This window comes from Chiloscyllium plagiosum, unplaced genomic scaffold (assembly GCF_037043375.1).
Source record: "Chiloscyllium plagiosum isolate Xiang-an unplaced genomic scaffold, Cpla_swu_hap1 HiC_scaffold_19, whole genome shotgun sequence".
NCBI classification, from domain to species: domain Eukaryota; kingdom Metazoa; phylum Chordata; class Chondrichthyes; order Orectolobiformes; family Hemiscylliidae; genus Chiloscyllium; species Chiloscyllium plagiosum.
The window spans coordinates 52,719,796-52,746,457 of NW_028270157.1; the positions used below are offsets into that span (position 1 = coordinate 52,719,796).

Genomic DNA, 26,662 nt, shown 5'->3' on the forward strand with positions numbered 1-26,662 from the left:
AGATTTAAGCATGTTTTTGGGACTGGAGGGGTTGAGTTTAAGGGGAGGTTGGATAAGCTGGGACTTTTTCCCTGGAACGTAGGAGTTTGAGGGATGATCCTATATAGATTTATAAAATCCTGAGGGGCACAGGTAAGGTGAATAGCAAAAGGTCTTTTCCTCACTGTAAGGAAATTCAAAACTAGAGGGCACAGTTTTAAGGTAAGAGGGGAAAGATTTAAATGGTACCTGAGGGGTAAATGTTCACACAGTGGGTGGTACGTATATAGAATGAACTACCAGAGTATATGGTAGGTGCAGGTACAGTTACATTTAAAATACTTTTGGACAGATACATGAATAGGAATAGTTTAGAGAGGGATCTGGACCAAATGCAAGCAGATAAAAGTAATTCAATTTTCGAAACCTGGTCAGCGTGAACCAGTTGGACCGAAGGGTCTATTTTCATGCTGGGAGTGTGAGTGTAATTATACACTGAATTGGAATACACTGTCCTGCAGGAGAACAGACAGACTTGAAAGTTTACACAGCATTAAAATAAATCATCTGACATTGCCAAGTCTGCTTTAAAAAAGATCAATAGAGAGTTTTATAGATTTACTACAATGCCTGGTGTAAGGAGATAAAGATATGAAGAAAATCTTCAAGTGAAAAGTGCTATTTTCATTATTCTTTCATGGAATGTCAGTGCTCGTGGCACGGCATTTATTGCTCACCCAGAGTTGCACTCAAGAAGTAGTGACTGCCTTCCTGAACTGCTGAAGTCTATTCGGTGTCAGTACACCCACAATGTAATTCTATAGGCAGTTGCAGATTCCTGTGTGATTAAACACTAATGTCTAATGTTTCCACAATTTTAACTAGAATGGATGAAAGCAATAATTAAAAAGTCCTAGATGGAGGAGGAATGATAAATTTAATATTGTAAGAGACGGAGAATGGAGAATCTTCTTGATACAGATTTGAAGATAAATTTAACTTATAGGGTTCATAGCTCAGGCAGAAACAATTTAAACATTCAAGATTAGATAGTGAATGAAGGAACAGGCATACAAAAGAATGTGGAAACAAAGTGTCTGAATGCAATTCGAACAACTTGTTCACATGAGTACATGCTGGCAAAGACTGACGACTAAATAACTTGGTTTTCAAGTTGTAATAAGTATTATTCTGCAGAAACTATGAACAGAAAACAATTTATTAAAAATTCATCAACTCAGACCCAATATAAAAACAATTTAAAAAGCAAAATAGTGCCATATTGGAGGATTTATTGCCCAACTTTTCAACACTGCCCAGTATTAAGTACCTTTGCTGAAAAATAAATGGATTCAGCAGTTAAAAGGCATTTGCTTACTTACCCACTGCGTCATTTACATCAGTAGCACAACTGAGGACAGATGTTGAAGAGGATGACGATGGAGTGCTTCCATTGGACAATCCTTGCAGAGGCTTGAAACCAGAACCATTTCCAAATCCTCCAAAACCAGTATTTCCAGTTGAAGACAGACCAGAGAATCCTTTGAAAACTCCACCTCCATCAGTCTGACCCATTTTAAAAGAACAAATGTTAGCATGCCATCTAACATACCAAACTTCACCAATAACTTATTAAAATCTGCACTTGGGTTTCTTATATTTAGGCATTTTTAATCACCCCAGTATTTGGCCAGCTATACATGCTAATGTTGTGCATTTACAGGAGAGGATAAGGCATGGGGGAGACCTTCCAATTTCCTGGTTAGGCAGAATAGCACTAATTAAAATGAATGTCCTGCCCCGTCTCCTATACCCTATGAGAATGCTTCCGGTGATGCTGCCGAGGTTAGCACTACGCAAATTATATGGCTGGCTGGGTTCCTTCATCTGGAATCATAGACGGGGCCTCATTAAGCGGAGGAAGCCACAGCGTCTACAGGCAAGGGGAGGACTGGATTTTTTAGATTTTAGGAAATACCAGTTAAGTTCCCTATTAAGTTACATAGCCGATTGATTGCGGGTCAGACATCGAGGCTGGACATCGAGGCTTCTCAAGTAAAATGCCCACTTATTGGACTCTTATTTTCAGACAAGAGGAAAATCATTATGGATCACTGTAAAAACCCTATAATACTAAATACAATTAAAGCTTGGAATATAATGCGGCAAAACAAGGACAATTCACAAAGCATCCCCCTATACTCTGATAGTGGGAGCATGGGGGTTTCAACCGGGGCTTACAGATGTCACATTCAAACTCTGGAGATCCTGGGGTATCTCCTGTTTAGGGGATCTGTTTAAGGAAGGGGTCCGGATGTCGTTTGAACAGCTGCATCAGAAACGTGAATTACCTAATGGTGATCTCTTTCGATACTTCCAAATTCGAGATTACATACAGAAGACGACGACGCTATTAGATAGTCTTTATAAATCAGACAGAGAACGTAGAGTGTTATGGCCAATGGGGGTACCTTCGGTCAGCACTCTATCATTTATTAGATGATAAAATATTGGAATATATGGACAATCTGCTTAAAACATGGGATCAGGATTTGGGGCTGGAAATCTCCATAGAAATGTGGAATGACATTTGGGAAAATGCCAGAAAAATCTCCATCTGCAACAGAACCCAGGCCATTCACAGGGCACATATAGCACCGGACTGATTGGCAAAATTTAAGGCAAGAGCATCTCCAATGTGTCCCAAATGTAAGACAGAGGTAGGCACTCTTGTACACTGCTTATGGACTGGTCATAAAATCTGTAAATATTGGACTAAAGTAGCAAATTCCCTGACAGAAATCTTGGGAACAGAAATTAGAGTGGATCCAGTATCTCTCCTTTTGGGCTTTGAGCTTGCCTTCCCTAGATGTGCACGGGAAGAGATTATTTTCCATTCTCTCTTTCTGTGCAAGGAAAAATATTTTGGTAAACTGGGTGGCTGAGGGCCCTCCTGGACATTCGAATCGGCACAGAATAATCATGGAATATATTCCCCTTTACTTCCTTACAAACATGGTGCACCAAAAAACCGAATTATTCTATAAAATATGGTAGCCCTTCTAGAATTACTCAGATACAGATATTTTGGCCATTCTATCAAGGGCTTTTATCTAATTTAGACAACGAACTTGGCTGGTCTGTGACCCCTTGGGAGAGGAATCCTGCACGAATACGGGTTTTGTTACGATCTGATGTTAACACATTCCGAGCATGTACTTTACTAGTCAATTTCTGTGTTATCCGTCGTGTTTTCTTTTCTTGAGTAATGTAAGCGATTTAAATCATACACACTGGTTAGCTGTAGGCTAGATTAGTAGTAAGTTGAGTTTTGTCCTTTTTCTTCTTTTCAGTATCTCTTCTTTTGTTTGACAGATTTTGGCTATTATTTATTTAAGATTTAATTGTATATCAATATTTATACTTGGTTTTTTTTATTTGTAAACTTATAAAAGCTAGGGGTGGAGAAGCACCCTATATCTCTCCTTTTGAGCCTACCCATTGTATTTCCTGCAGACGCGCACAAGAAAAAAAAAACATTTCAATATTCTTACGTTCTTTGCAAGGAAGAATATCTTGCTAGGTTGGATATCCAAAAACCCCCCAGGCCTGTCGGGTTGGCGGAAGATTGTTATGGAGCATATTCCCCTGGATCTTCTCACAAATATGGTACACCACAAAACTGAGAATTTTTACAAGACATGGCAACCCTTTTTGAAATACCTGGACACAGCTTTATCTGCCACACTAACAAGGGCTTTTATATAGCCGTAACGATTGTGTTTCACGGAGTCCAATATCCAGGGAGGAGGAACTGTGAATGTATGAGTGTTTTATTTGGCTGGGCTGAGTTATTACTATTTATTTGTTTGTTGTTGTTAGATATTTATGTAGTTAAATAGCTAGTTTAGGTTTTTTTCAAAACTTCTCTATATATGTTTATACATTCGTATAGGAGGGTGGGTTGGGGAATTTTTTTATTATTTGGATTTAGTTTTGTACTGTTTTGAATTGCATTGTTTTGTATTTGCTGTGAGATTTATATATTTTTTATAAAAAAACTTGTAAAAACATGTTAAATTTTCAATAAAAATAAATCGATAAAAAAAATCTGCACTTGAACTTTATGCGCAGAAATGCTTGAAACTCCACCTGAAGTCAACATTAAATTATTAAAATTAACACACTTTTGCATTGTTCAAGTATAACTTGTATTTTTTGAATAATTAGACTCGTGTATCATGCAACCAATTAGTTACAAAAATTCAGATTGTTCGTGCTATTAATGGAGAGGTTCCTAAATTGTTTGTAGGTTTTAGTAACAGATATTATAGGAACTAACAAAATTTCCATTAATGTAGAAATGTCTCAAGGGGTTCATTGCACAACAGTTGTTAAGAGGTAACACGACAAGTAGAGAGAAACATGCTGAAAAGGTTACACTTCCAGGAAACTTGAAACAAGGAAGAAAACAAAAATTAAGTAGTATTTCAATATCTACATCATAGACGCGAAAGAAGGAACTAGGAAGCAGTTGGAAGGACCAGAACACATGGAGATCAAAATGTGACATCAGCATAGGTGTGACTAGCGAGTAGGAAGCGATCATTTTTACTTTCTAGTCTCCGGTTTATGATAAATAGTCTGTAAAATTAATGCATGTCAGGGCAGCTTGGCTACATGGAATGCATGTCCTAGATCACATGGCAAGGTTTGGAAGCGACCCACTGTCTAACCAACCATATGCACAGGAACACAGTCATCAGCTTTCCATCTCTTTAAAAAAAAAAAATCCATTTGCCCCTATTCAATGTTTCCTCTAAGATGACCAATCTTTTACTAAATGCCAAGATTATACAATCTACACCACAAATGCACGTTGTGTAGCAACCTCTGGTCGTTCCATTCTACCCAAGGCTTTTTGGAGAACCAACAGCACAACAAGTACAGGCTCCCCTTTATACACCTTACTGACTCGCTCAAAGAATACTCAAATTATTCATCTTCGAACAGGGAAAGAATAGGGCAATGATTGAATGGGGTGAGAAGAAAGGAAATGGATAATGAGAAAGGAAAAATGTGACAAGAACAAGGATGCATTTCAGAAGAATTCCTTAATCTGTAAAAATGCTGAGAATCTCCAACCCAAATGTTGACCGAAAAGTAGCACGTATGCCAGTCTACAGAAGAAAGGAAGTTAAAACAAGTGGGGACAGAAGCCAGGACCACAGGCAGAGAATTAGACAAACCAGAGAAAAATCAGACACTTGAGAGAGTGGAGGCATGCTCATATTATTAAACTTGAGACATCCAGTGTCACAGGAGATCAACTAATGTAGTATTTATTAAAGACTATTAATTGTCAGCTTTCACAGAATTGGGAATACAACTGTGAAACGTAATCTTAAAGCACCAATAAAACAAAATCACGTAATACATTAACTAAGCTTTTGAACTATTCACCAATAATGGCATAAACACTACCATAAAATTGGATTCAAATATTCACTGCAGAAATTAATTGATAGTGAATCATTTAACAGAATTTAAGTTTTAAATTTTAGCTGCAAATTGAAACAGATTATTTCTTAATGCCTTCATTAAACAAAAATCAAAAATCACCATTTGCATTTTGAAGTAATCTTATACTCATTCATGTTTTAGAAATGCTGCTTTATTTCAATCATTCTAAAAACGTTCCTAATAAAAAAAAGGTACATTGGTATTTTCAGGACCATGTGACAACAGCAACACTCAACCACTGGCATGGCAGAAGACAGAATGCAGCAGATGGCAATAACACTGACAACTTCTTTAAGCTTTTAAAAGGGCACAAAAGTGGCAATGGAGCTTCCAAATCGCAGGCAATGTTACAAGAGATGAATTAGCAATTCAAAGTTTCGTGTATATGCAGGAAATCCAGCATCGTTCCTTTGTTAACAAGCAATTTGCGAACTTGAGTGATGAATATTGGCCAGGACATCTCTCTTGCTCTGCTTCAAAATAGGGCCTTCAGAATCCTCGTCCCAACTTAACAGGACCTTAAAGTTATTCAAACACCGAGGAGACACCAAAGAGGTGTAACTAGATGGCCAGAAAAAGGGAGAGTTTCTAGATTCCAGCATCAGTCTGCTAATCAAAAGACGGATTGTCTGGTTTGAAGAATAGCCATAAAAGCAGGCAACCTAACAATTGCAGGCTGAAAAAAAAAAGATTGAGCACAACCTTGCTGCAGTTGAATTATAATAAGACTCAGCTGACACTGATATAACAGGGAACTGAAAATGTGTAGATAGTGTTGAAATTCCTTTCATTGTAAAGAAGGTAAACCAATGCTTACTTTCAATCAGAACGTGGAGGTGCCAGTGTTGGACTGGGGTGGACAAATCAACACCAAATCTCACAATGGTATTACTTGAATGAGGCAACTACAATTTTAAATTGTATGGGGAATTTCTACAGAAATCCCATTCCTCTTTGGAGGAATGCAATGTTTCTGGTGTTGGAGGAAAGACTATTTTTGTAGTGCTTTTAAAGTTTCATTAAAAAATTTATAAAACAGATGTAAATTCATGACATTGAAGAATCCAAGAAATCAAAGTGAAATTGACCTTGATGCTGTAATTATAGGCAAGACAAAGTTGTCATAGTCCCAGAGGGCCACAGGGCTGCTCTCATTGGATATGAGACAACTGGTGGGGTTTAACCAGAAGGTCACCATGCCTCAGGCGAGGTTGAGAAAGCTGGACCTTTACAGTAACCTCAGCCAGTGTGGGAATTGAACTCATGCTGTTGGCATTACACTGCACTGCAAACCAGCCATCCAGCAACTGAGCTTGCCACCCAAAAGCTAAGCACAACTGACTGACTTAGATAAAAATTGACATCAGACATAGAAACTGAGAAAAAAAAAGCATGATCTAACTATATGATAACTTAAGAGTCACGAGTCTAAGCCAAGTAACGACATGCACGGTTGGAGGAAGAGCGCCTCATCTTCCGGCTAGGAACCCTCCAACCACAAGGGTTGAACTCGGATTTCCACCAGTTTCCTCATTTCCCCTCCCCCCAGCCTGTCTCAGTCAAATCCATCAAATTCAGCACCGCCTTCCTAACCTGCAATCTTCTTCCCGACCTCTCCGCCCCCACCCTAGTCTGACCTATCACCCTCACCTTGACCTCTTTCCACCTATCACATTTCCGACGCCCCTCCCCCAAGTCCCTCCTCCCCATCTTTTATCTTAGCCTGCTGGACCAATTTTCCTCATTCCTGAAGAAGGGCTAATGCCAGAAACGTCGATTCTCCTGTTCCCTAGATGCTGCCTGACCTGCTGCGCTTTTCCAGCAACACATTTCCATTCCATGAGATCTAACCTTGCTCACCAGTCTCCCATGAGGAACCTTGTCAAATGCCTTACTGAAATCCATATTGATCACATCTACCGCTCTGCCCTCATCAATCCTCTTTGTTACTTCCTCAAAAAATTCAATCAAGTTTGTGAGACATGATTTCCCACACACAAAGCCATGTTGACGATCAGTCCTTGCCTTTCCAAATAGATGTACACCCTGTCCCTCAGGATTCCCTCCAACAACTTGACCACCACTGATGTCAAGCTGAATGATCTACAGTTCCCTGGCTTTTCCTTACCACCTTTCTTAAATAGTGGTACCATGTTAGCCATCCTCCAGTCTTCCAGCACCTTATCGGTGACTACTGATGACAATTATCTCAGCAAGGGGCTCAGCAATCACTTCTCTAGCTTCGCATAGAGTGCTAGTGTATACCTGATCAGGTCCTGGAGATTTATCCATGTTTATACGTTTCAAGACATCCAGCACCACCTCGTCTTTTTTCAAGATGTCACCATCTATTTCAAACATTTTATATCTGCCATGTCCTTCTCCACAGTTCGCACTAATGCAAAATACTCATTTAGTATCTCCCCACTTCCTGCGGCTCCACACATAGGCTGCTTTGCTGATCTTGAGGGAGAGAACAGGGCCCCTCAGTTATCTTTTTGTCCTTAATGTATTTATAAAAACCCTTTGGATTCTCGTTAGCCCTATCTGCCAAAGTAGATAGGGTAATCGAGAATCTTCCCTCTAAAATAGACTTACAGCCTTTATAATCTAAGGATTCATTCGATCTCTCTTGTCTATATGTGACATATGCTTTCTTCTTTTCCTTAACTAAAATGTCAATTTCTCTAGTCATTCAGCATGCCCTACATCTACCAGCCTTTCCTTTCACCCTAACGGCAACATACTGCCCTCTAGACTCTCTTTATCTCATTTCTGAAGGCTTTCCAATTTCCAGTCATCCCTTTACTCGTGAACATCTGCGCCCAATCAGCTTTTGGAAATTCTTGCCTAATACTGTCAAAATTAGCCTTCCTCCAATTTAGAACTTCAACTTTTAGATATGGACTATCATTTGCCATCACTGGATGCAAGCTTGCTTGCTGAAGTGGAAAGTTTGTTTTCAGATGGTTCATCACCATACTAGGCAACATCAGTGAGCCTCCAGTGAAGCACTGGTGGTATGGCCCATTTTTCATTTATGTGGTTAGGTTACCTTGGATTGGTGACATCACTTCCTGTGGCAAAAAACAAAACTAAATGTCATTTACAAAATACCTTGCAAGAACTGTAACAACACACTACATTGGACAAACAGGCAGAAAACTAGCTACCAGGATACATGCACATCAACTAGCCACAAAAAGACATGACCCACTCTCACCAGTATCCTTACATATAGCTGAGGAAGGACACCACTTTGATTGGGACAACACATCCATCCTTGGGCATGCCAAACAGAGACACGCACGAGAATTCCTACAAAAATGGCATTCCAACTGGAACTCTATCAACAAATGCATGGATTTGGATCCCATTTACCACCCCCTGAGAAAAAGAGCAGGAAATCACCACAGGAAATGTCATCATCAATCCAAGGAAACCTCAACAGAAAAAACGTGCCATAGTTCCAGTGCTTCACTGGAGGCTCACTGATTATGTTGCCTAGTACGGTGACAAAGCATCCGAGAACAAATCTTCCAGCTCAACGAGCAAACTTACATCGAGAACTCCAATCTGAGCTACAAATCTTCTCAAAACTCTTTTCCATCATTTTAAAACTAATAGAATTATGGTCACTGGACCCAAACTGCTCCCCCACTGACACTTCAGTCACCTGCCTTGCCTTATTTCCCAAGTGTAGGTTTTGTACCTTCTGCAGTAGATACATCCACATACTGAATCAGAAAATTTTCTTGTACACACAAATTCCTCTCCACTTAACACCATGACTTTAGTTTTAAAAGCAGAATTTATTTACAAGATTACTGAATGAAACACACACACAACAGAAAACCGAATAACTTATCCTATCCAAAAACCCAGGCTATCCCAACTTAATGATGCTGTTCCAAATACTTGCTACAATCCCCATAAACAGTCCTTGGCACAAAAAGGTAAAATCAAACACAAGCTCTAACAGGATAGAAGTCAGAGAGAGAGAGTACCAGCATGGACCAGCTTCTGTTTGTCCAGCTGCCTTTCTTTACACTACCTACTCAAACCAAACCAGAGAAAAGCTGAGCTGAGAGAACTGGCCACTTCCCTGTTATTGTACAAGTGTTTTATTTAAAACTGGAAAGCCTTCTGCCTGAGGCAAAATGTTAGCTATTAACAAAACCCTATAACCCTTTACATCCAGACTTTTCAGAGTCTGTCGTCATTTATGACCTCCCTGAAAAGAAAAAGCCAAGGACTGCATAATCTTATTAAAGTAGCAGCTACGTCACATGTTCCACAGGTATTTAAAGAAACTTCAAATGTTAGTTATTCCAATGCTAAATCAATTCAGAATGGACCAAGATAGTATGCAGTAGTTTTTCATAAGGAATAGCCTGTACTGCTTTAATCACAAGAATGCTAACATCAAGATTCAAACCAGTACACAAAATCATTAATTTTTGAAAGGGCAAGTGCAACAAGAGATAGGTTCACAACAAATTGGAATTTAATTTCTTTGAATATCATAAAACATCCCAAGTTTCATGGGAAAGCATGGTACTTTTTTTTTTAACCTATACAAATCTCCTGGGATAATTACAGAGGATGGATCAAAGACGTATTAACAACTTTCCCTTGAGGCACCTACATTTTTTTTTCCATAGTGTTAACAGCTTAATGTAATATTTTAAAGTCTAAATATTTCTTAAAAATTTAAATAAGACTACATTACTTTCTCAAAGTTTACTACGCATGCTTTAGAACTCTCATTTATAAACCTAAATTATACTGCATATTGCTGTGAACAAACTTTGAATTGCCAGTGGTTGATAAAAGGAATACTAAACAAATTTTCATGGCTGGCAAACAGACCCTCTAAAACTAATACTTCATATTAATTTGATAGACCTTTGCCCTTCCAACATTACTATTTTCTCACTATTTGATACTTAGATACTTTGTTTTGATAATGCCCTCACTGCTGCTTGCTCTTTTTCCCTCAACTACACAGAATATGCTTGCTGAATTAAAATCTATTTTTCCTGGGAATAACACTGCATAATGCACATGGAGACAAATCTCAAAAAAAAAGAGAAGGGGAGGCAGGAATCCACATTTTCAAATCACCTTAAGATTCCCAGGTTTGCTCCCAATGTGCACGATATAGCCACCCACATCTGCAATACAAGGCTGCAAGGAATCTTTGTTGCACTGCTACAATTTCCCCATGTTATTTGCTCACCCAGGTTAGCAATAACTGAAAAACAAAGACAGTCTAGGGCATTCTACATGGCAATCCCTTGAACTGCAATGCAGAACAGCTAAGAAAGACAACAGATTATCCTTGCAAGCTTTGAGATTGTCACAAAGAATCATGTGATCTTTGCCAACGTTCCTCGATAAGTTGATCTTTTTTGAATTTTGCCATGTTACACAGGGTCCCTACAATGTTGACTTGTCAGCTAGGATGTGTGCGTGCCTGCGAGGCCAAACTTTATCAGTGGCGTTCAGTCAAACATCCCTTTTACCACTAACTGTCCCCATTGGAAATCATGACTAATGGCTTGATTATTTTGTCGCAGACAGGTTCTGGTGCAGAAGTGAACAACAGGGGCCTGCCAGCACAGAATTACAAAAGCTAACTGTTGGGTCCCTTCTACACTTAATTTGATTCCATCAACATACAATGCCAAAATAAAGCCAATGTTTCAAAGTGCAACAGATATATGAGCAAAAAAAAAAAAAGTCCTTAACACAAATCTTACACTAAATCAAACCAGAGAAGAGAAGCAAGCCAATTTAAAAAAAATTCCCAAACTACATAGAATTACGATCAAAGTAGGATGTGTAACAAAAATAAGAGCTTCAAGTTAAATCAATAGAAAATCTTCATTGTAGTTTCTGATTAGATTAGATTACTTACAGTGTGGAAACAGGCCCTTCGGCCTAACAAGTCCACACCGCCCCGCCGAAGCGCAACCCACCCATACCCCTACATTTACGCCTTACCTAACACTACGGACAATTTAGCATGGCCAATTCACCTGACCTGCACATCTTTGGACTGTGGGAGGAAACCGGTGCACCCGGAGGAAACCCACGCAAACACGGGGAGAACGTGCAAACTCCACACAAACAGTCGCCTGAGGCGGGAATTGAACCCGGGTCTCCGGCGCTGTGAGGCAGCAGTGCTAACCACTGTGCCACCGTGCCGCCCACATAAACTAACTGGAGCTTTAATACTTTAAAATATAACAACCATTCTTGCCCTTTCTAAAATTATGTTTTTGATAATCATCCAATGGAAATATACATGTCTCAAAATAAACGCAAGTAAGTGTCTGTTATGAAAACTCTTCCCTAGTTCGGCTTTAGTTCTCTCCAGGACTCAAAAATGGAGGAAGTTCTCATTTTCACAAATCAAACTTATAAAAAGCAAGTTGGCAACATACCTTAACCATACTAACTACTGGCTAAAAGGATTCATTACCAGGAAAATGAGCAGACAACAATATAGATATAAATGTGAAGCAAAGATAAAAATAATGGTACTTCAGTTTTTGAAAGTCACTATTAGACAAAGACGACAATTTTCATTGGCTTTTGGAAGGTATGGATAAAAGGAGTACTTCACTGCAGATTCTCCATTACAACTTTGGATAATAAATTGATTGTCTATTGAGAAAATCCATGTTACAAAAAGTGAAAACATCACATCACTGGAACTATAATGTTATTAAATTGACAACTGTTGGGCGAAGTTCACAGCACAGAATCAGATAAGTTAATTGTTGTTTTAAGTCTGTCCAAGAGAAAGGCTGCAGTAGTCAGCATAGTGGATTCTTTCTTGATTATATGTTCTTGGAGATAAGTCTCTTGATTAAACTTAAAATATAAGCCATAGCTATTATTTTAACCTGGGGCAGGATTTGTAGAGGAATAAGATGGTGTTATTTTCTGGGTCTGTAGATTGCGAAGGAGCAAAAATGGCCTTTGCAGTTTATATATACTTCTTGACAGATGTGGGAATTCAAAGAGATTTTAAGGGTGACTGCGGATTATATGTGCCATAAATGCTGTTGGATGCGAATCTGATCAGATCGAGTGGATTGGTTGGAGAGACAGATAGAAGCGATGAGGAATTTGCAACAGCAACAGTATGTGATGGATGGCAGTTATAGGAAGGGGGGGAAAGTCTCAGATACACAGTCACATAGACGGATTAACTCCAGGAAGGGTAAGAGAGGTAGGCAGCTAGTGCAGGAGTCTTTTGTGGATACACCCATTTCAAACAGGTATGCTGTTTTGGAAAATGTAGGGGGTGATGGATTCTCAGGGGAATGGAGCCCAAAGAGCCAGGTTTCTGGTGTTGAGACTGTCTCTAATGCAACGAGGGGTACGTCGGCTTCCAAGAGATCAATTGTGTTAGGGGATTCTATAGTCAGAGGTACAGACAGACGTTTCTGTGGCCAGCAGAGAAAAAGCAGAATGGTGTGTTGTTTCCCTGGTGCCAGGATCAAGGATGTCTCAGAGAGGGTGCAGAATCTTCTCAGGGGGGATGCTAGCAGGAGGAGGTCATTGTCCACATTGGAAGGAAAAAAGGTTGAGACTCTGAAGGGAGATTACAGAGAGTTAGACAGAAATTTAAAGAGGAGGTCCTCAAGGGTAGTAATGTTTGGATTACTCCCAGTGCTACGAGCTAGTGAAGGCAGGAATAGGAGGATAGATCAGATGAATGCATGGCTGAAGAGCTGGTGTATGAGAGAAGGATTCACATTTTTGAATCATTGGAATCTCTTTTGGGGTAGAAGTGACCTGTACAAGAAGGATGGATTGCACCTAAATTGGAAGGGGACTAATATACTGGCAGGGAAATTTGCTAGAACTGCTTGGGAGGATTTAAACTAGTAAGGTGGGGGGGGCTGGGACCCAGGGAGAGAGTGAGGAAGGAGATCAATCTGAGATGGGTACAGCTGAGAACAGAAGTGAGTCAAAACAGTCAGGGCAGGCAGGGACAAGGTAGGGCTAATAAATTAAACTGCATTTATTTCAATGCAAGGGGCCGAACAGGGAAGGCAGATGAACTCAGGGCATGGTTAGGAACATGGGACTGGGATATCATAGCAATTACAGGGACTGGGCTCAGGGACTGGGCTCAGGGACTGGGCTCAGGGACTGGGCTCAGGGACTGGGCTCAGGGACTGGGCTCAGGGACTGGGCTCAGGGACTGGGCTCAGGGACTGGCAGTTTAATGTTCCAGGATACAAAAGCTACAGGAAGGATATAAAAAAGGGAGGCAAGAGAGGAGGGGGAAGTGGCATTGTTGATAAGGCAGAGCATTACAACTGTGCTGAGGGAGGGTATTCCCAGAAATACATCCAGGGAAGTTATTTGGTGGAACTGAGAAATAAGAAAGGGATGATCACCTTATTGGGATTGTATTATAGACCCCCTAATAGTCAGAGGGAAATTGAGAAACAAACTTGTAAGGAGATCTCAGCTATCTGTAAGAATAATAGGGTAGTTATGGTAGGGAATTTTAACTTTCCAAACGTCGACTGGGGACTGCCGTATAGTGTTAAAGGTTTAGACGGAGAGGAATTTGTTCAGTATGTACAAGACCATTTTCTGATTCAGTATGTGGATGTATCTGCTAGAGAAGGTGCAAAACTTGACCTACTCTTGGGAAATAAGGCAGGGCAGGTGACTGAGGTGTCCATGGGGGAGCACTTTGGGGCCAGAGACCATAATTCTATTCGTTTTAAAATAGTGATGGAAAAGAATAGACCAGATCTAAAAGCTGAAGTTCTAAATTGGAGAAAGGCCAATTTTGACGGAATTAGGCAAGAACTTTCGGAAACTGATTGGAGGCAGATGTTCGCAGGTAAAGGGACGGCTGGAAAATGGGAAGCCTTCAGAAATGAGATAACAAGAATCCAGAGAAAGTATATTCCTGTCAGGGTGAAAGGGAAGGCTGGCAGGTATAGGGAATGCTGGATGACTAAAGAAATTGAGGGTTTGGTTAAGAAAAAGAAGGAAGCATATATGTCAGGTATAGACAGGATAGATCGAGTGAGTCCTTAGAAGATTATAAAGAAAGCAGGAATATACTTAAGAGGGAAATCAGGAGGGCAAAACGGGGACATGAGATAGCTTTAGCAAATAGAATTAAGGAGAATCCAAAGGGTTTTTACAAATATATTAAAGGACAAAAGGGTAACTAGGGAGAGAATAGCGTCCCTCAAAGATCAGCAAAGCAGCCTTTGTGTGGAGCCACAGAAAAGGGGAGGGGGGGGGGGATACTAAATGAATATTTTGCATCAGTATTTACTGTGGAAAAAGATATAGAAGATATAGACTGTAGGGAAATAGATGGTGACATCTTGCAAAATGTCCAGATTACAGAGGAGGAAGTGCCGAATGTCTTGAAACGGTTAAAGGTGGATAAATCCCCAGGACCTGATCAGGTGTACCTGAGAACTCTGTGGGAAACTAGAGAAGTGATTGCTGGGCCTCTTGCTGAAATATTTGTATCATCGATAGTCACAGGTGAAGTGCCGGAAGACTGGAGGTTGGCAAATGTGGTGCCACTGTTTAAGAAGGGTGGTAAGGACAAGCCAGGGAACTATAGACCAGTGAGCCTGACCTCGGTGGTGGGCACGTTGTTGGAGGGAATCCTGAGGGACAGGATGTACATGTATTTGGAAAGGCAAGAACTGATTAGGGATAGTCAACATGGCTTTATGCGTGGTAAATCATGTCGCACAAACTTGATTGAGTTTTTTGAAGAAGTAACAAAGAAGATTGATGAGGGCAGATCAGTAGATGTGATCTATGTGGACTTCAGTAAGGCATTCGACAAGATTCCCCACGGGAGACTGATTAGCAAGGTTAGATCTCATGCAATACAGGGAGAACTAACCATTTGGATACAGAACTGGCTCAAAGGTAGAAGACAGAGTGTGGTGGAGGGTTGTTTTTCAGACTGGAGACATGTGACCAGTGGAGTGCCACAAGGATCGGTGATGGGCCCTCTACTTTGTCATTTACATAAATGATTTGGATGTGAGCATAAGAGGTACAGTTAGTAAGTTTGCAGATGACACCAAAATTGGATGTGTCATGGACAGCGAAGAGGGTTACCTCAAATTACAACAGGATCTGGAACAGATGGGCTGAGAAGTGGCAGATGGAGTTTAATTCAGATAAATGCGAGGTGCTAAATTTTGGGAAAGCAAATCTTAGCAGGACTTATACACTTAATGATAAGGTCCTAGGGAGTGTTGCTAAACAAAGAGACCTTGGAATGTCGGAGGCTGAGGGGTGACCTTATAGAAGCTTACAAAATAATGAGGGTCATGGATAGGATAAATAGGCAAAGTCTTTTCCCTGGGGTCGGGGAGTCCAGAACTAGAGGGCATAGGTTTAGGGTGAGAGGGGAAAGATATAAAAGAGACCTAAGGGGCAACTTTTTCATGCAGAGGGTGGTACATGTATGGAATGAGCTGCCAGAGGATGTGGTAGAGGCTAGTACAATTGCAACATTTAAGAAGCATTTGGATGGGTATATGAATAGGAAGGGTTTGGAGGGATATGGGCCAGGTGCTGGCAGGTGGGACTAGATTGGGTTGGGATATCTGGTCGGCATGGACGGGTTGGACCGAAGGGTCTGTTTCCATGCTGTACATTTCTATGACTATGACAGAACTCAAGGACATTTACATTTGGGAATATCTTGCTCACATTGATATATTTTGGAAATGAATTTTAACTTGCTGTTATAGTGTGCCTGATCCATAGAGATGGGGACTGGCTCAATATCTCCAAATCCTGAACAGCAGGAAAGCCAAGCTGGGAGAATGCTTCAATTATATTTTGTCTGGAAGTGAAAACCTTCACATAATGCACTTTAATATTTAAAAAGTAATTAAGTGACTTACCTCAGTGAGAACATTTCTGCGTTTTGCTTTTTTGATAGCTCTGTTTTTCAGCACATCTTCACTTGCAACCGAGAAAGTACCTGCCTAGAAAGCAAAAAAATGCACCTGTTACGAAAAGATGTTAACCAATAATTTCAGTGTATTATCCACAGTAAGGAAAAGAATTGAAGATGCAATAAAATATCAGAATGACGCAGCTGCATCCTTACCTGGAATCTTGAGATTCTGGGTTCAAAAAGATTTTTGACTCCCAAGAAGAATAAGGAATACTCTGGGCTTTTCCATCATAATCTTCCATGAGCAACACCAAAGTTGGCAATTCTCATCCCTCATTTTGTGGGATATTGCTATTGTCTACTTGGCCAAAGCTATTCTACACAATAATAAAGGCACTTTACAAGTGTTCATTCAAAATACTGGAAGGATAATATAATGCTGTAAAAAAAATGTTCTTCAGCTGTTAGGTGCTCACATCACATTGAAAAGTATTGGAAACTGGTAGTTTATAGCTCTAAGAACAAGATTCTATGCAGATTAAAACAACATTCAAGTGTTTATTTGTTCATGGCACTGCTAGCCAGCCATTTATTGCCATCCCTAGTTGCCCTGGAGAAGATGATAGCTTGCTGCCTTCTTCAACTACTGTCGTCATTGATTTCCCCTTCGACCAACTCAGAGAAAGTGAGGACTGCAGATGCTGGAGATCAGAGTTGAGAGTGTGCTGCTGGAAAAGCACGGGTCAGGCAGCATCCGAGGAGCAGGAGAAACAACAGTTTGGGCATAAGCCCTTCATCAGGAATTATTCTTGATGAAGGCCTTACGCCCAAAATGTCGATTCTGCTGCTCCTTGGATGTTGCCTGACCTGCTATGCTTTTCCAGCAACATACTTGACTCCTTGGTATAAGGACACCCACAATGACAATCAAGAGTGGCACTATGTAGTTCCAACAGACCTTTGCCCCACCATTGCTCATCAGAAATGTGCCCATCAAGACACAAGTCCCATTTCTGTCAGGATGATAGTTATCAATAACTGAATTTGCCTTGCCTTCAACCAACATATCTAATGCAAATTTTTCTGAACATAATCCAGGCTGACAGTCTAGTGTCAAAATGAAGTTCTGATTAGATTCTAGACTCCCTACAGCGTGGAAATAGGCCCTTCGGCCCAACCAGTCCACACCGATCCACCGAAGAGTAGCCCACCCAGACCCATTTCCCTCTGACTAACGCACCTAACACCATAGACAATTTAGATTAGATTACCTACAGTGTGAAAACAGGCCCTTCGGCCCAACAAGTCCACACCGACCCTTCGAAGAGCAACCCACCCAGACCCATACCCCTACATTTACCCCATTCACCTAACCTGCACGTTTTTGGACTGTGGGAGGAAACCGGAGCATCCGGAGGAAACCCACGCAGACACGGGGAGAATGTGCAAACTCCACACACAGTCAGTTGCCCGAGGTGGGAATTGAACCCGGATCTCTGGCACTGTGAGGCAGCAGTGCTAACCACTGTGCCGCCCATGAAGCATGGTCAATTCAGCTGACCTGCACATCTTTGACTGTGGGAAGAAACCCACACAGACATGGGGAGGATGTGCAAACTCCACAAAGTCGCCCAAGGCTGGAATTGAACCGGGGACCCTGGTGCTGTGCTAACCACTGAGCCACTGTGCCACCCCCGAAACTGTCATCTTCCAATTAAAACCATTTCTTCTGGAAGATGGGAAAAGTAATTGAGGCCCCACTTTTACTTATTGCCAAAAAAAAAAAAAGGTTCTTCCCCTCAACAATTTATGCAATTCCTTTTGAAAAGTCCCACCTGATCTGCCTCCACTTCTTTCAGGCTACATTCTTCAAAATGCCCGCAATTACTTTTCCTATGGTCCCTTTTAGATTTTAAAAAAGGAAATTGCTCCCAGTGGTGAAAGGCTTTATCCCCAGAAAAAGCTGGAGAAACTCAGCACATCTGGCAGCATCTATGCTGCGAGAAACATATTAATGTTTTGAATCCAACATGACTTCAGCTAAGTCCTGACGAGTGATCAGACTCAAAACATGCTGTTTCTGCTTCAACAGATGCTGCCAGACCTTCTGAGCTTCCCCAGCAATTTGTTTTTATTTGAAGATTTCTAGCATCCAGAGTATTTTGTTTTCATTTTATTTTTATTACTTTCTGCCATGCTCGTTATTTTGAACACTTCAATAAATAACTCCTTTTCACCTTTCTACTCCATGGAGAATACTAAAATATTTACACAATGAAGAAGCATCTCATGGTTGGACTGTGAAAGGACACATGCACATGGGCTTGGATGAGTACAGCTACAACACCACAAGTCAGTCAACATCATCCAGGAAAAAAAAAGATGCCTGCTTAATGTTATCCCTTCAACCACCTTAAGATTTCATTTTCCCACAACTAGGAGACAATGGCAGCAGTGTTAACCATTTTTAAGATGCTTTGCAGCAACCGACCAAGCCTCCTTTGACAGCACTTTTCATATCCCCGATTTCCATCACCTAACAAAAGCAGAGGACAAGAGACACTTAGAAATGCCACCACCTGCAAGTTTCCCTCCAAGCGACACTGTACTGACTTTGCATAGAATTAAGCTGCTATCAAAGACCTTCCTTTCATAGCAGCATGAGTGTATCTACACAGGTTGTCTGCAGCAGTTCTAGGTAATGACTTGCTATTTCCTTCTCAAGGTTAGGCAATACTCAGAGCGTATGAAAAAAGAAAGTAAAAATGCTCCCGCTGAGGCTAGCCCAGGGTTTAATAGAAGTCCATCATAGTTTAGTTGTTTTTGCATTTCATACCTTGCCTTTTGAAGCTCAAATCTGTATGCCCAAATTAATCCACATGCTTCAAATGTACTCTGCAAACTTAGGGACTTGTCCATTTAGATCCCCAAGTTATTTATTTATACTACTTCCTGGTTGTTGTCCCCTGCAAACTCTAGATGTGCAAGGCACAACCTCAAAGTTCAATTTATCATGCAAAGCAGTGCTCTTCATAATTGACCTCTGAAGAACCCTACTGTATACCTTCAACACACAAAAAAAAAAGGTTATTCACTGCAATTGTTTGCTATCCTTTAGCTAATTTCTTATCCATACTGCTTTTAACCTGACCAAATATTTATCTCAAGTTGGGGGTGGCACAGTGAGTCAGTGTCAGCATTGCTGCCTCACCGCACCAGGGATCCATGTTTAATTCCAGCCTTGGGTGATTGTGTGGAGTTTGCACATTCTCTCAGTGTCTGCATGGGTTTGTGGGTGCTCCAGTTTCCACCCACAGTCCAAAGATGTGTAGGTTAGGGGGATAGGTCATGGGAAATATAGGGTTGAGATAGGTGGTGGGAGCAGGGGTGTTAGTCTGGGTGGGATGCTCTTTAAAAAAGGTTAGTATGGACTCTAAGCCAAATGACCCACTTCTGCAGTGTAGAGATTCTATGATTCTAAAACTATAATATATCAGGTCATGATTAAGTTGTTGCCTTGAAATCGTGCTGCAAGGAGATTGGATGTGCCATTGCCTGTATTATAAGCCAAAAAACACTGAATTATTCAAGTCAGAAGGAAGGTAGGTTTTAAAAAAGTTGGGGGATGTCCAAATTGGGTCAGTGGTACCTTCTTTTTGCCAAATGTAGTCCAAGATACTGGCAAGAAAGTATGTAAGATACCATTTTGTTTAAAGGTTTTGGCGTGCATGTGCTTAAATCACCACCAAAAACAAATACAGCAGAGAGAGCGCAACACAAATTAGTGGGTCCTGCTGATTTAATGCGAGCTCTTCCATATTCCAGCCTTTACCCTGCCTTAGCCTTGCAAATAAACACTAAAAACGAAAGGAAAACACCACCATAATACAATAACCACAGTATGATCTGCCACCAACATGTTAAAAAAAAAAACAGGATATTTATAGGTTAGTTCTGGATTTCTCTCTTCTGGATGTTGTGCAACATTGTAGCTATACAGTTTTGCTCAACCTGAGCTGAGACTATTGTACTTTTGTTGCACTCTAGAACTTCCTCTGAGAATTGAATATGGCTGGGAGAATGAATTAAGGCTGCATGGAGGAGGAATAAATGGATCCACCTTGGATATGAAATTAGTGCAGTATTTCAGGTTGATAGCCTGAAGAACCTACTGGACCTGAATCATTTTAGCCCAGTGAACAACTGAAGTTATCAAATGGAACAGCATGAAAAGCAAATCAAGCAACAATGCAGAATAAAAATGGAGCACCCAGTCAAGCACAGCTTTTTAAAAAAGTGAATAATGAGGAGTTTTCTACAATGTTATATTTACTGTAGTGACAGGAATCGTAAAATTGGGCTTACCACAGGGTCTCACAGCATTGAGAGAAGTTCTTCAAGCTACTGTGACCATACCAGTCTTCAAGCACCTATTTACCCTAGTCCCATCTTCCAGCACATAGCTGTGTATGCTGTGTCATTTCAAGTGATAATCAAAAAATACTTAAAAATGTTGTAATGATTCTTACTTCTAGCACACTCAGGCAGCAGGTTCCAGATACCTACCACCTTCTGAATGATAAATATATCTTCCTCAAATCCCCTCTAAATCACCTGCCCTTTATCTTAAATCTATGCGACCAGGCTATTGATCCTTCTACCAAGGGAAGAGATTACAGGTAGTTCTTCCATAACACTGGTTGCCTTCTTGTGCAACCCCACATTATAGAAAAATTGCTCTTTAGAAACAGTGCTTAAAGTGTTGACGATGTAATTACGTCACAGCCAAAAGTTCACGCTTTAGAAACGATGTCCCCAATGTGTCAATTGCACTACAACAAATTTGCAGTAACGAAACACGAGTTATAGTGGAATGACCTGTATTCCAATCTAACCCATGTCCCTCAATTCTGTACACATCTTGACAAAGAAATCCCGCAAAACAATGCTGAAACTACTCAGTAGCATAGATAGCGTCAATAAAAAGAGAAACTGAGCCAAGATTGAGTCAATTACTTTTTAAATTTGACATTGTCACCTGCCATTTCATCAAAACATTGACTTCAAACATTAGCTAAGTTTCTCTCTCTACAGATACTTTCTGACTTGCTGCGTATTTCCAATGTTTCACTCAAGTATCAAACCTAACATTAAAGTACAGTCTGGTACTGTTCAACTTCAGACTTCTACTTCACATAAGCTTAAAGCAGCCTCTACTGTTATGGTCTCATGAAATATGTTGTTACTTGCAGCTGGTATGTTCCAACAGTCCCACTGCTTTAACATGATAGGTTGCATACCATTTCAAAATATAGTTAAAGACGTCTCTGCTCTAAACTTCCACCAAATACCTCAGATTTATTTATTTTTTTAAAATGTTCAAAAGTTCACTAAAAATTCACTTGGGGGATAGGGACTTCATATTTATTCAGTCCCTAGTTAGCCTTGAGAAGTTGGTGGTAGAGCTGCCTTCTTGCACAGCTGCAATACTGGGTATGGGTGGGATATTCCTTGGCAGATCGGTGCAGACTCATTTGGCCTTTTTCTATACTGTAGGGATTCTACTCTATCCCAACATCAAAGTGAAAATAAAAGTATTCATTTGACATACTTATTCAACATTGGAGTATATAGTATGAGGTGTTTATTTGCAAGATTAAAACATCCCCATTCACTTTCATTCTCTCCGTCCAAGTAGCTTTCTGATAGTTGATGCTTGCCCTAAATCAAATTGAATAGATCAATTCCTTAAACAAGATGTAAAATTGTCTTCAACCCATCCCCTAATCCAGAAAACCATATACACTAATATGCCAATTTGGCAGCATTCATCATTCACAGAAACGGTACAAACCTCTTCAGATTCTTCTTCCTGATCCCAATTTCGGTCAGTTAGTTCCTTGTCTGCAGTCCTCTTTGCCATTTTGGTGTTACTGAAAAAAAAAATTGAAAAGAATAACCTCACCATTTAGTTGGATTACTAGTCTAAATTCAACAAAAATAAAACTATTCATTATGTCATTGACAAAAGCTGAGACAACAAAAACACAATTCATATTGTTACAGTCTCAGTAGAGACCAGCAACTTTTAAAATACAAGATTCCAGTTCTTTACTAAAAGAATGAAGCCACAAGGTTCCATTATTTAAAACAGAAATATGCAGGAATCAACAAAACCAACACTGAATATTAATTCTGCATGTTAGTGCATAGGATAAACAGGTAAATTATAGCTCAATATAAACTATAAATTGCAACTCAGATAGCAGACACACAAAGTCACAAACTGTCTTCCTCAAGGAATTTCAGCACATATTTTTCCATAAGCTAATCCTAACCAGAGTTCCACTGAAACAATCTATAGAAAACAGTTAACTCAGTCTTGGATGATGTAGACCTATTAATGTTTGAGAAACACAAAGGCTGCTCCAACTTATTCTTAGCTTCTAAATCTAACCTCTTGTCATTATCATCTTATTGAGCTTGCTTGCACTGCACTGAATTCATTAACTGCTACTGCACAGCTTGAATAGATACATGATTAGAGTACATGGAATAAAGGACGAATTAGCTATTTGGATAAACAACTGGCTCGAAGAAAGGAGACAGAGGATGGTGGTGGAGGGTTGCTTTTCAAACTTGAGGCCTGTGACGATCAGTTACCATAAGGATCGGTGCTGGGTCCATTGCTTTGTCATTTATATAAACGATTCGGATATGAACATAGGAAATATGGTGAGAAAGTTTGCAGATGACACCAAAATTGGAGGTGTAGTGGACAGTGAAGAAGGTTACTTCAGGGTACAATGGGATCTTGATCAGATGGGTCAATGGGCGAAGGAGTGCCAGATGCAGTTTAATTTAAATAAATGTGAGGTGCTGCATTTTGGAAAGGCAAATCAGAGCATACTTATACACTTAATGGTAAGGTCCTAGGGAGTGTTGCTGAACAAAGGGACCTCGGAGTGCAGGTTCACAGTTCCTTGAAAGCAGAGTCACAGGTCGGTAGGATAGTGAAGGTGGGGTTTTGAATGCTTGCCTTTATTGGTCAGTGCATCGAGAAGTTGAGAGGTCATGCTGCAGCTGTATAGTACATTGGTTAGGCCACTTTTGGAATACAGTGTGCAATTCTGGTCTCCCTGCTATAGGAAGGACGTTGTGAAGCTTGAAAGGGCTCAGGAAAGATTCAAGTGGCTTCGTCCAGAGGCTCACTGAAGATGTCACCTAGTATGATGATGAAATATCTGAAAATGAACCCTTCAGCTCAGCAATCAAACCTACATCCAGATCTACAAGTATATTGCCAGGGTTAGAAGGTTTGGGCTCTTGGGAGGGGCTGAACTTTACAGAGGTTCATAAAAATCATGAAGGGAATGGATAGAGTAAACAGACAAAAGGTCTTCTTCCCAGTATCAGGGAGTCCAAAAATAGAGGGCATAGGTTTAGAGTGAGAGGGGAAAGATGTAAAGGGGACCCAAGAGGTAACTTTTTCCACACAGAGGATGGTGTGTGTATGGAATGAGCTGCCAGAGGAAGTATGGAGGCTGGTAGAATTACAACAACATTTAAAAGGCAATTGGATGGGGATATGAATAGGAAGGGTTTAGGAGGGATATGGGCCAAATGCTGGCAAATGGGACTAGATAAATTTAGAATAGCTGGTTGACTTAGACGCGTTGGAATGAAGGGTCCACGTCCATGCTGAATATCTCTACGACTCTATGTCCCTTTATATCTTTTAACAGGCTTAGTTTTCCAGTGTTTTGATTTCCAAATCTCAGTTTGTTTACAGTTTCTTGGAAACTGCAAGGGTCAGTTATCTTTTGAGTTTTGTCTGTTGCTGCCCTTTTACTCCCTGGAGTTTTAATTAGGATCTACCTCAGAAACAATAAATTAAAACTTTGATTTATGTCAGAAAGATACAAGTTCATTTCTACTCCAGAAGTATTATATCTAATATATAAGTATTAATAGAAATGGGTGTTTTCTCAATTGAAGTTATTAAAAAAATTCCCTTCTGATTCTGGAACATTATGGTGTGCAAATTAAGTTGATATGTTCACCTCCATGAACAAAATTATATTTCAAAACCAAAACTTGCTCATTTGCTATTATCATCTCTGGGATAGGCTGGAGTCTAAAGAACTGTGATTTGATAGAGTTTATGGTGGGAAAAGATAGAACCTGAAATGATCAAGAAGAATGGAGGATTTCATACAACAGGTCAAAGATGTAAGATGTGATGCAGCTTGTGGCAGATAACTATTCCTTTTCTTATCCATGCTAGTGTTAATGTGGACAAGAACAGTAAATGTTGGGAGTGACAGCAGCAAAAAAAAAAAGAATTGAGAAAGGGTAGGATAGCAATGCATCTATGTAATAAATATTATATAGCTAATGTAATACTTTTGAACTGTAAATGCTTATCTAAGCAAAAAGCAGCTAATTTATTCCCACACAAGGCCAACAATGAATGGCCAAATGATCAGTTTACTATAGTACTGGTTGTGAGAAAAATATTGATCAGGGCACTGGAGAATGCACTGTTATCCTACCAGTGTCAAATAGATCTTTCAGACAGTCACATGGCAAACAGGGCAGATATTCTAAAGGTAGCATCTCCAACAAGACAATACGCTTTATGTTTTACACAAACGCTAGCTGGGATTTTAAACTCAAGTCCAGGGACTTTAAGACACATCGATTCTTAAATAATAGCACTTTCAATGGAAGAGCTGAGATGGCAATAATTAACAAAATTAGTATTTATTTTAACAGTGAACCTCCTATTAATATAGAGATTTCTTCACTAATAATTAACTGGAGTTCATTCTTGCACTACGCCTGGCACCCATCACACACTGCTCTCATACTAAGATCGCAAAATGGTAATGCTTGCACACAAGGCCAACAATGAATGGCCAAATGATCAGTTTACTATGGTATTGGTTGTGAGAAGAACTGTGATTTGATAGAGTTTACGGTGGGAAGATAGAACCTTCCCCTAGTTAAAACATTTCAAACTTTTTGTCTTTTGTTCTCAGATTTTAGTTGTGTGCACCCCCCTCCACCAACCAAATGCCTGCTACCATCATTTTCAGCCATGGCCTTCAGCCTGGAATTCCCTATCCACCTTCTATAGATTGAAAAGAGAACCACAGATGTTCCAGATGAAGGGCATTTGCCCAAAAAGCTGATTTTCCTGCTCCTCAAATGTTGTCTGACTGGCTGTACTGTTCCAGCACCACACTCCTGGCTCTAATCTCCAGCATCTGCAGTACTCACTTTTGCCTAGATGTTCCTCAAAACCTACCTGTGACCCTTGGGGCTTAATGTCAGTTTTCTCCCCACCATCCCAAATAAAGCTTCTCAAAAAGGTACATCATTACATTCAACAGATTATGTAAAAACACAGTTGCTGAGACCATCAATTACATGCACTCAAGGAAACCTGACCCCATTCTCCTAAGGGAGGCAATGTGCAGTTAGGGATGAGCTGGACTAAAAACCATTTAAAAATACATTACCAAATAAAAGTTTTGCAAGATACTTATATCAAAAGATGATTTTCATCGCGTCAAAATTTGCTGGATTTTACCTTTGATTACAAACACAAAAATGTTTAAACAATGCGTCAGCCAATTCATCCATAAGGCAAAATGCAGAATCACAAAAGAATAGTATTCCACAAGCTAATGTGACCCTGTAATGCAAGTTACTATATAAAGTCATTAGAAATAGGACTCACCATATTTTAAGCCCAACACAATTTGAAGAAAGAGAACTAATAAAATGTGGGGAATCCAGTTCAGAGGATAAAAATAATACTTACCTTTATAAATCCCCTTACACAAAAGATGGGCCTTCCAGGCATATGATTCACTTCTCCTGATTTACACATATGGAAGAATGAATTTAATTGTGAGAAATTAAATTCAATGAATAACCTTCGTTTTATAGATGAGTGCCTCTCAAAGGGGATCCCATTCCATCAACTGGGTTCTTATCTTTCACCCAGAGATTTGCCAAGAGTGTTCATTATGGAAGAAGTTGTTCCAATGATTCTCATTTATATGGCAATTAGTGCTTTGAACCAGCTTGGAGGAAAAAGCAAGCTTAAAAAACAAAACAAGCCCAGTTAAATCTTGAGTTCAGGTAACTTTATTAACCACACAGGATTTGTTCTTGCAGTTTATGACATCATTCTTAAAAATAAATTGTTGC

The 26,662-nt window shown here is 40.0% G+C and overlaps 1 protein-coding gene across 3 annotated transcripts in view; it reads right to left on the bottom strand.

The window, feature by feature from the left end:
- nup50 (nucleoporin 50) overlaps positions 1 to 26,662 on the bottom strand; it is a 94,888-nt gene that overhangs the window by 56,110 nt on the left and 12,116 nt on the right. For all 3 annotated transcript variants that reach the window (XM_087997375.1, XM_043709227.2, XM_043709228.2), the window contains exons 2-4: positions 22,293 to 22,371; positions 16,443 to 16,526; positions 1,362 to 1,545 (exon numbers count right to left, since the gene is read on the bottom strand). In XM_087997375.1, the coding sequence (XP_087853501.1) occupies positions 1,362 to 1,545; positions 16,443 to 16,526; positions 22,293 to 22,361 (337 nt within the window). In that variant the 5' untranslated portion in view covers positions 22,362 to 22,371. The remainder of the gene's footprint in view (positions 1 to 1,361; positions 1,546 to 16,442; positions 16,527 to 22,292; positions 22,372 to 26,662) is intronic.